At 39.5% G+C, this 11,827-nt stretch overlaps 1 protein-coding gene across 1 annotated transcript; it reads right to left on the minus strand.

The window, feature by feature from the left end:
- Positions 1–10,035: 10,035 nt before the first annotated feature.
- Positions 10,036–10,404, minus strand: LOC147489263 (uncharacterized). Its single transcript, XM_086574599.1, has one exon. The coding sequence runs from the start codon at positions 10,402–10,404 to the stop codon at positions 10,036–10,038; it is 369 nt and encodes a 122-aa protein (XP_086430725.1).
- Between the last annotated feature and the right edge of the window lie 1,423 nt (positions 10,405–11,827).

Here is an 11,827-nt window from a genome sequence, read left to right on the forward strand (position 1 = left end):
CGGTATGATTTACTTCGCGAGAGAACAGAGAATCAGATGCAAAACTTAGTACTCTTGAGAAGCATCTTCATAAGGAAGTAAGTTTATATTCTTTTGATGGTCTGGTATGTGATTTTTTCTTGTTTGAGATATTTTATCTTGACAAGGTATACCATTTGATGTGGAATGGTGTTTCATTTTTATACACACTAGGGGGTGGGAATTTGGCCATAACGACTCTAACTCGGCCCTGACCGATCCGACCCTAAGCCCTATAAAACTCTCACAACTAAAGCCCTCACAGTTTAGTTTTTAGGGCCTAACCTGTCTTAATGCCGCTAGAGGCGAGTTAGGAGCTAAGGTTCTAAAACATAGGTTCTCCTTGGCCATCGCTCGAGACCCAACACACATCCCGAGGACTAGGAGTGAATCTCGAGGCGGTCGCTATCCCAATTCTATCGAAATTTCGGCAGAGTTTCTTTTGTTTAATCGACATTCGTAAACCCTAAAACCTGTCATAAACCTGGACATTTCATAATACCCTTCCAACAACCATATATATATACCAAATCCACTTTCTAAACAACCGAGATGTATATACACATATCCACAAAAGGTTTAAGGTAACTATTACTCCAATACATCGGGTATTACATCCAAAATGAGCTAGCTCTCAATATATACAACAAAAGAATGAACTAGACTATCTCTATACAACCAAAAATATGAACTTGACTCTGTCCTCGTCAAGCATAAGGGAATCCTCCCAAATCCCCACAACCATCATTGCTAGGGTTAGGAAAAGCCTCCTCTGCAATTGGCTCGTTTGAAATGTTAAGTAGGATGAGCAAACAACTATGCCCAGTAGAAACGCACATAACCAATATTAGACTACTTATAACAAAGCATTTAAAACATGCAGGTTTTTATAATAATATTCAAATATCGTGACTATACAATAAATCACTAGCTAGCATAAATCATATCGGCATGCTTCTTTAATATTCAAAATATAGTTTTCACAGTCATCATACAACTATTGTGGCCGCTGCATCCTATTAGAATGGTGAGGGTACGGTTGGTACTCAGCCCTAGTCACAGACAATCTCGGTTCAGTACTTTCCAGTGTGAACAATGCAATCGTTGTTTTTTCGATTTTACCCCGGGGAGATAAAATGTCGCGTTGTTGTGTTCAGTACACACAAAATCCCCAAAGCTTTTAGGGCTCAAGTGGGCCCTGCGGATGACCTAACCCCCCATGCGGCCGTCACCTAACTTACGATGGGTCAACCGTTCGATGATCGCAGATCGCCGGGGATCGACACACATCCAGGAGTGGACTAAACTCTCACTCCTCCCGTCTAAACCTCATCGAGGTAACATGTAACCCCACACAAGCTAATCACCATACAGCGTGACACGTACAAGCATAGTTATCTAGAAAAGTAGAAAAGGAATTCCCGGACTACATCCAGTGATGCATCCCTTTAAAGGTGGCCCATGTCACAGCCCGAATTTCTAAACAATAACAAAGTGAATATTTGAAATATAAATATCTCAAACATCACTAGGTTCACTTGTTTAAAAACCCAGACTATGACGGAGGATACTACACATACAAACCCTAATAGCCATGTCATAAAAGAAACAACTTAAATTAAAACAATCACAATAATTATCTGCCATTGCTTTATTAAGATATCATCCGTCCAAATAAAATATCAACCAAACTCTCATAAATAAAATTCCTCACTACCATGTTCTCATGCCATGCAAAAGGTAAACTACGTTATTACATTTTTCCAATAAAGAATCAGACCTAAACGAAAACTAACGGACTGCTCCAGGCACGAATCCCAATCACACGTCGCGGTTCCACTGCCTTCCACCTATGTTCCCAAGAACACACCCACGTTGCCAAAACAAAGCAAACATGGGTCAGCAAATTGAATTCTTTGGTATGAGTAGACTAAATACATATAAACATTTCAAACTTTACTTATCCAACTAACACTTTAAATCTATCATAACCTAATCATTCTCAGCTTGGAAGACAGGTAGTTCCGTCATCTCAACCGGCATAGTTTCTTCCCAAGCAAAACTTCCATTTTATTAACTTCCATTTTATTAACTCATTCTAATAACTCATTTTAATATCTAAATAATTGAATTACACTTACCGATGTCCGCCGCTGTATAAGGGTAGGACCGCGTCCCTGCACAAAATATTATTAAGTCCTACCCTCCTGCAAAAGAAAGTTAGAACTTGTATATAACATATGTAGATATCCTATATGTATTCAAAAGTAAGCCCAAACACACTCTCATAATCACATCAATTTCTCTTATCAATTAATAAATTACTTTTCTTATACACCCACCCTTTAGTACCTACTCCACGATTTGCACTCCACACGTTTGCCAAATCACACATTCTGTGTGCCTCTCTCCCAATCGAATACCACAATATCATAGCCATCTACGGGCTTTCATACACATATTTCACAGCCTCTTTGGGCACAAAAAACTCAGGTCATTCATGGCACATTCAATGAATACCTTAGGTCATTCCCGCCACATTCAAAGAATACCTATCATATCACTAACGGGCCATTCATGGCACATTCAATAAATGCTCACCTAACATATGACTTCATCAGTCATAAACTCAATTCCAAAACTTGAGGCGTGGAGAGTTCTAAAAGGGTGCGGTAAATTTTGTTTACGCATTATTGAACTTTATTGTATATGTTATTTCAGAGAACGAAGGAATATCTTGATTCAAGTATTTTTTTAGTTTACGCGTTATTAATTTCATGGATGTATAAGTGTCATAACGTTGTGTATCGTAAAAGACTAAAAATCACAAAGCAGTAAATACACGTACACAAGTATATTTATAAAGGTCCTAGCCTAAGTCAAACATGCTAATAGTCCTAGACTTATCCTAATAGACCGAATCATAATTTTAGGAAAAAGTCAAATTTTCGGGTCAATTGGTCAAAGTCAACCCTGGTCAAAGTTAAAGTCCACGGGTCAACAATCCAAAGTCGAGTCCACTCGTCGGTCAAATAACCTTGGTCAACCATGCCTAAACTCCAAAAACGCAAAAGCCCAAAGCCAAAAGCCCATAGTCTAAAATTTAAAAAAAAAAACAAACAAAAACATATAGCCCACCACGATTTGGCCCAAGCCCAAATCGTGGTTCACTGTTCATCTCCTTCACTCTCTCATTCTCCAGCCACCACCGACCACCACAACAGCCACCACCGGCCACCTATAACTAAAACAAACCCAGCGGTTTTCATCCCCACAAAAACCCCTACACACCTATCCTAACAATTCATGATTTCCTTATACTGTAAAAATGCGATCTACGCCATTAATGGTTTATTCAAGCTTCACTCACCCTCTCTCCAGCACCCAATCAACCACCAACAATCCCCCTCAACCCAACAACATAACCTCACAACAAAATCTAAACAAAAACGAATCCAAACAAAACTAACCCAAACAATCAAAAACGCAGGACGGTTTGGTCACCATTGAAGCTCTTCCGGAGCTTCAACAGCACACCCAATCCTCATCCCAACAACACCCTATTCAACCTCAACAATCACGATCAACTAACAGCCCACATAACCACAGTACAACAACAACATTTTAACAGTCCACTTTAACAGTTCATGACAATTAAACACCACCCCTCATTCAAACACAACCAACAATATATATGGGACGGTTTGGTTTCTGATGGCGATGCCATTAGCCACCGGTGTCCAGACTTCAACAGCTAAATGCTAGAAGTCGTCCTAATTTATCTACTGCGGTGGTTCAAAATGGTATCTAGCCCTTTAACAGAGTTGACAATATCGCAAGTAGAGAAAACGTCATTACTGATATGCTTAATCGAAACTAATAAAAGAAATATAACATATTCTGACTACTCACTATTATAAACCGAACCGCTTTCCTTAAGCAGAAAACCCCCAAAGACTGACCGACGCGCGAAACTGGACGATCTTTCTTGTTCAAACCCCCATTTTTTTTCCTCTCAGTAAAACTCTCCTCTTTTTTTTTTTCAAACTCTCGTTTTGTTTTTCCCTAAAAATTCTACGTGAGAAACCCCTATTTTCTAATTTTTATTTAACTTCTCAAAAAAAAAAAAAATGATAACTCTTATCTAGTTATTTACGGGCTTTTATCCGTAACTACAGGATATCCTATCTCTATTTTATTTATTACATTATTATTATTATTAATATTATTTTTATTATTATTAGGAAAAATAAATAAAAGCCGGGGTGTTATAGCCCACCACCCCGAAAGGTGTACACCACCGTTGGAATCCTAGAGCGAACTGCCGTCTCCGAAAATACAACAACAGTTCTGTAACGCCCGTATTTTTAAATACGTATTTTTATTTATTTATTTATTAATTAAATTATTTATTTTCAAAATTCGTCTTGATTTGGACTCGGGATACGTGGGCCCGGTTTTGGGTCCGAAGTCGGTGTTGGGCTTTGGTTTTGGACCCAAGTATATAAACACTTTTCTAGAAAATAGGGTTCATAAAATAATAAAATATATTAAAAATGGAGGCAGAGCATGAAAGCCGGATTTACGGAGGGTGGTGGAGCGAATTCCGTTTCGACGGATTTGAGGATTCGTAGGAGGGAGTCGCTCGCACAGGTGAGTAGCTATTTTGCTATATCGGTTCGGATTTACGCCAGATATATCGGTGTATAGATTTCTGTTTTTATATATTGATAAAACCGCTTCGGTATTAAAATTGAATTAAAATATGTTGAAACTCGAATTTGGAATTTGGTCCGACGGCTTTATGGCCGTTGGGCGGTTAAAGCCCCATTACGTAAATCGGCAGTTTTTCCTTATTTTTCTGTTTACACTCTTTTTGATTTCATCGTGGCTTTGTTTGTTAATGGGGATCAAAACCCGGCGATTTGTGGATCGATGTTCTTGGGGGTATATGAGTTTGAAACCTGTTAGAAACAGGTTCAAAACTCTTTGGAGCTTTGTTCATGGAGCGCCGATACCATGAATCCTACGGCCATCATATTATGTTGTTGGGTTTTGGGGGGTATTTTGTTGGTTGAAATTGGTTGATGGACGTCGGGATTGAAGTTTGGGTACTTGTTTGAAGCTCTCAAGAGGCGTCAATGGTAGCCGGACGCCATTCTTGAGCCACTTTGGGGTCAGGGCTGTTTTGGTTTAGTGGTTGTGTTGTCTCGCTTTGTTGTGTTGAGTGTATTGTTGGAGGTGAGTGGGGGTTGAGTGGGCTGTTGGAAGCTTGAGGCCGGCCATTAATGGCGGCAAATAAAGCTTTTAGATCTAGTTTTGGAGGTGAGGAAATCGTGATTTGTTAGTATGGGAAGATTGGTTTTTCCATATGAGTCAAAACCACCGGGATGAGGGGCGATACTGGTGAGGAGTGTATCGATGCCAGCGAAATGCCGGTGGTGGTGGTGGAGAGTTCTTTGGAGGAGGAAGATGACTATTTAATTTGGGCACAGGGGTTTGGGCCTTAGTGGGTCATTGATCGGGCGAAATGTTTAAGTTCTTTGGGGCCAAATTTCTATTTCTTGTTGGGCCCGATTTTTAGTTAAGTTGTGGGCGAAATGTTTTATTGGCTTGGCGAGAAATTTCAATAGTGGTTGGACCGAAATTTCAATTTAGTGTTAGTTGTGGGCCGAGTTCTATTCCGGATTTGGGCCAAACTAATTAGCTGTTTTTGGGCCCGTTTCTAATATTGTCTGAGGCCAGTCCATAGGACTTAAAATAGATCCAATTGGGTCAGGTAGAATAAATAAGTGGACTTTTAGACTTTCGGGTTTTAAGGTTTTGGAAGCAGCGGTTAGGTCCGAATCCACGACCATGGTCATGAGCCCATGAGCCATACACCTTTGTCCTTAGCCATGAACCATGGCTATGACCCTGAACCTGTCGAACACGGAAACGACAGTTTGACTTTGACTTGGACAGTTTGACTTTGACTAGGACAGTTTGACTTTGACCATCGACCGTTGACTTTGATGGTTGACTTTGACCTTTGACCATAGACGGTTGACTTTCACCTTTGACTTTGACTATGACAGTTTGACTTTGACTTTGACAGTTTGACTTTGACCATGGACGGTTGACTTTCACCTTTGACTTTGACGATGACAGTTTGACTTTGACCATGGCATATTGAGTTTGACCTTGACCATGAGGTGTTGACCTTTGACCGATTGACTTTGGATTGATGACCGTTGATGGATGTTGACTTTTCCAGTTTTTCATATGTTTGTTTATATGGATATATATAGTAATAAAAAATCTTTCGGATATATTGTATAACTTGGTTGGTAAATTATCTAATTTAGATTTGACGTGAGTAAGTAGTGTGTAAAAGCATATTGGGCTTTGATTGTGGGTATGGATTGTTTAATTGTACTCACGTTTTATGTTGTATATTATATGGACATATGTAGTAATAAAATCTTCGTGGAAGCTTGTACAACTTTGGTTGTCATTATCTAATAAAGATTTGACATTGATATTGTGTATTTTTGACACGTGACGATATTGAGATGTTATGAGATATTATATTCCTACCACGTTATAATGGATGTGATACGTTGAAGCATTGTGACATGATATAATGTCTTTAGGATAGTTGTATTAATGCAATATCTTGGAGAAATGTATTTACACTCCATTATTTTATATGTGAGATGCTAATATAGCATTGGTGAATATTTGCTTACTTGGGAGTGTGGTGTAGTGCAATAAGATATTGGCACGCGTGAAATTATGAAATATGGTTATGAGATATATTGAGATATTTCTAGAGATTGTGGCTTAGTGCAATAAGGTAATTTTGACCGCATGATATAGTAGAAATGTTTATGAGTCATAGATGTATGACACTGAATAAATTACGTGAACGAAAATCCTAGAACCCGACTACTACCACAACTCATGTGATTGGCCCTTCCGGCGTTCAGTTAAAGCCGACGGAATGGCGCGGCCGGAAGTGACTTCCGGGCGTTCGCTTGTTTTGAATGGCTTCGGCGGCCCCCTCTGGCGAAATAGAATAATGGTTTTTGATTATTCCGTTCGCAAAATAGAACGATGATCATAATATTTTATAACCGAATAGTGGCGGTGCTTACATAGATTTGGCTTCCGTGTGAGGATTTACGGTGTCGCGGCATCCCTCGGGGTGGTTACGCACGGAGTGGCTCATTATGTAAGGGGAGGCATGTGGATGTACATGTTCGTTGGGTTGCGATTGTGGTAGCCAGGGGAAACTAGGTAAGACATAGATACGACGTGATTTTAGGGACACACACAAAGAAAGCTGAAATAATCTAATTATGGTAATATGTTTGGTTGGTTATTTGTTTAGTTAGAACTTAAAGCCTCGATGGAGGAACTACATGCCTTATTTATGATGGGTATAGTTTGTTGTGTAGTTAGTGGGAAGTTAAAAAGCCTCATTAGAGGAACTACCGCCTAGATTATTGAACTTAAGGATGTTGTATTAGTCGTTAAAAGTTAAAGGCTACCGGTGGAGGAACTAAGCTGCATTATGGATCATGTATATATTTGTATAAGTATATGTTGTTTTTAGAGCTACTCACACCAGCATTTTATAATCTTTGACCGATTTGCATGTTTGTTTATCGGGTGTGTTCATTCAATGAACATAGTTGATAAGTTTTGACCGGGTTTAGTGTTGAAGAAGAGCGGTTCTTCGCTTGTGGTTTTAAGCGTTAGCAGATCTCGAGGATTTGTTTTGTTTTCCTTGAGGTGATATAGAATTTCAGTCTAGACAATGTTTTTGTATTTTCATTTGTAAATTTTATTAAAGAGTTATTGAAAGGAGAGTTGTAACCTAATCTTATTTGTGAATCTTTGTCATGAAGAAGACTTTTGTTTAAGTGAAAATTTTTATTGGTTTTATTATTCGTGATATTTAAAAGCTGTTTATGGGTTTTGGGAGTTGAGAGCGTCACACCTCGGAGATCGAAGAGTCGGGGAACAAATAATGTTTTCAGATGCAGCCGAAATTCGGGGTGTGACAAGTTCCTTCTTTATAGGAATTCACAATTCCTTTTCTAAATCCCCTCGTGATAAGCATAGTAATATATATATACTCGTATTACCGGTTATTTCCAAATACTATAGATACATATTTAGTTTTTCTTTTAAAATTGTTGGTCCTGTATGTGTGAGTTCCTGGATTCCCCCCTCCCCATCGATCACATACAACCTATGACTCTAAACGGGCGGTCATAGTAAATGACAACCGATGATTCCCAAATGGCTAATCATCGTAAAATAACAAACGAAACTCTATCCGGGAACAATCCAGAACCTCACACATATTTACAAACAACCGGGTAATCCTTACCTGCATTACAAAATCCATCTCTCTGTCTCATTACAGAGACAAGAGACGAGAACCCTTCCCAAAACCAGTTTTTTTGCTCTTTTAACCAAGAAACCAAATCCCGCTACCCCGATTTTTTTTCAAAAAAAAAAAAAAAAAAACCATTTCACACGAAAGCTATCTATATATATATAGTTTATAGCGAGGAAATACAGTGCAAAACATGACTATCATATATACATACATGGTTGATAAGCAAACTATCTATTTACAATTTAAACGATTCAAATCATACATGAAAATAAGCAGACTATATATTATTGGTATGTAGGTTCCTACCTTAGCAAGCTCCGTTCTCCTCAAGCCCACCTAACCAAATCAAGCTCACTTAACCAAATCCACTCGAGATCACTCCTATAACATCAGATGTATACGTCGGTCGTTAGAGTTTATCAAACTAACGAGGAAATTCTTATCTAGTGTAAGCCGAGAAGAAATCTCGACGTTAAGAATTTGGTTTTGGATAAATTTTCATCTAACTACCGTTAACAGAGCTACATGCCATTTCTGGCACTGTTACTCTAACGGTCTCTACGGCTATTTCGGGCCATGGTAGGCCCTCATATCGACGCCAATCCTATCACATCCCAATTCCAAGTCCAAATTTCAACTACAACCAATCCCACGCCCTTCGATTCATATTAAATCTAACAATAATATCGGGGGTGTTCCTTATCCCTCACTCATTACTCAATCAAATCTTAAACAGTTATAAACCGACATGAATTGCTCGAAATTGGAGTGAATAACCAAAATTCTTACCAAGTCAGCAAACAAAATCGCTCCTAGCTTTCTGCTCTACCAAAATTGCTCCACTCTATCTCCACCAACAGCTACTGTCGACATTACAAACCACCCCATTCAATTATCTCTCATCAAATACAACCAATTAAATCGAAATCGAGTTTACACTAGCGATTTGAGAAGAATTTACTCACCTGTCGCGGTGATACGACGAACTTCCAATAAATTTTGAAGCTCCACACTTGACTCTAGTGTTTACAATAGGTGGGTGGCGAGAATTTTTGGTTTAGATCGATTGAATTTGGGCAAAATGAGTTTCTCTCTCCTAGGGTTTCAATAGTAGCGAAATTGGGGAAGAAATTGGGTTTGTGCGATTTTGTGTTTGTTTGGTGCGATTTGTTTGGTTGGGCCGATTTTTGGTTTAAGTTATTAAGGCCCAAGCCCAATATATCCCAATTAGGCTTAAAGCATAATTAGACTTCGCGTCGTGATTATATTTCCGGCCCCTCCCGCTTAAATTTAATTTCCTACATTCTATCCCACCGCATGCTATAACGATAACCCACTTATGCGTAAGCCGTGTTAACTTCATCACCACGCTTGAACGCAGAAAGCCGCTAACCGACATTTTTGTCAAATTTTCGCATATGGGTTGCTTACCTAACGTGACTTATGAGTCGGAGTTAAGTTTCATTAAGTTACGTACGTTTGAAATATAAACCCGACGACCAATTTATATAAATGACCCTAGATTTGATATGAAATTTACAAAAATACCCTTAATGAGAATTTGAGTCTTTACATCCTACCCTCCTTAAAAGAAAATTTCGTTCTCGAAATTAAATCATACCTTAGTTCTCGAACAATTCTGGATATTGTTGCCTCATATCGGATTCTTTCTCCCATGTTGCCTCCTCCACGTTGTGATTTCTCCATAAGACCTTTACCAATGGAATGACCTTGGACCTCAATCTCTTCTCTCGCGCATCTAGTAGGATCTGAACTGGCCCTTCCGGATAGGTAATGTCTTCTTCCAACTCTAACGATTCCAAATCGACAACATGTAGTGGATCCGGCTCATACTTGAGTAGCATCGAAATATGGAACACGTTATGGACACGTGATAGCCTTTCTGGTAGCTCGAGCTTATAAGCTAGCTCAGAGATCTTCTGAATAATCAGGAATGGTCCCACATATCTAGGTGCAAGTTTCCCTTTCATCCCGAACCTCTAAATTCCCTTCTTCGGAGATACTTTCAGAAATACTCTGTCGCCTTCATAAAATTCCAAGGGACGTCTACGCCTATCTACATAGCTTTTCTAACGACTCTAGGCTGTGAGCAACCAATTCCGTATCACTCTAATCTTTTCGGTGGTGTCACTAACCATCTCTGGCCCCAACATAATACTATCTCCGGTTTCAGTCCAGCAGAGAGGTGTTCTGCAAGGTCTGCCATACAATGCTACAAACGGTGCCATACCAATACTAGATTGGTAACTGTTATTGTAAGCAAACTCATCCAATGCCAAATTAGTCTTCCAACTACCCCCAAAATCAAGCACGCAAGCCCGAAGCATATCTTCGATAATTTGGATGACTCTTTCCGATTGCCCATCGGTTTGCGGATGAAATGCGGTGCTGAATTTCAGTTTGGTCCCCAATTCCCTTTGAAGACTTCTCCAAAACGAACCGGTAAATTGAGTACCTCTATTTGAAATTATCGAGTGGTGCCCCATGCAACCTCAAGTACATCGACCGACGTAGATTCTACTTAGCTTTTCAAAGAGTAGTAGTCTTAACAGTATGAAATGGGCGGACTTGGTCAGCCTATCAACAATGACCCATATAGAATCCATTCCCTCATCGGTCCCGGTAACCCGGATACAAAATCCATGGTTATATTCTCCCACTTCCATTCGGAATCTCCGGAGGTTTAAGAAGACTGTGTGGTCTATGGTGTTCAGCTTTCACTGTTGGCACGTGGCACACTTCTTAACATATTCATAATGTGTCGCTTCATACCGGCCACCAAAACCCGACGCACGCGGATCTCGTACATTTTGGTACCACCGGGATGAATGGTATGCTTCGATCTATGTGCCTCATTCAAGATATTATTCAAAGAGTGACCAAAATGTACCCAAATTCTTCCCTCCGAATCGATGCTTCCGCTCTCCGGATTTTTCCCAATCAACATCCTCGGATTATTCACATATCCTCGGTACCTAGGTCCATCCCTCGATGTATTCGAAAGCATTCACAATCTCCCCGAACCAAGGTGTTTTATGTCGCCATCGCTATCCGTGCTAAATAAAGACTTCCGAGGATCTCGACTTCCATTTTCCGTGATTTCAAAACCATAAGAAGCAAGCAGACTCCAAAGAATTGCTACTCCTTCATCATCATCTGAGCACAAACATGTTCTCGCTTCCTACTTAATGCATCTAAGAACTACATTTGCTTTTACCGGATGGTATTGCAGAATGAGAATGTATAGTCCTCCATGTACTCAACCCATCTCCTCTGCCTCATATTCAAATCTTTCTCCGAGAACAAGTACTTGAGACTCTTGTGATCAGAGAATATCTCAAACTTCTCACCATACACATAATGTCTCCATATCTTTAGAGCATGAATAATCGC

Source organism: Coptis chinensis, chromosome 7, assembly GCF_015680905.1.
Source record: "Coptis chinensis isolate HL-2020 chromosome 7, ASM1568090v1, whole genome shotgun sequence".
NCBI lineage: Eukaryota > Viridiplantae > Streptophyta > Magnoliopsida > Ranunculales > Ranunculaceae > Coptis > Coptis chinensis.

Coding starts and splice junctions, on each gene's coding strand:
- LOC147489263 (XM_086574599.1), bottom strand. CDS start 10,404: ATGAAAGGGAAACTTGCACCTAGATATGTGGGACCATTCCTGATTATT.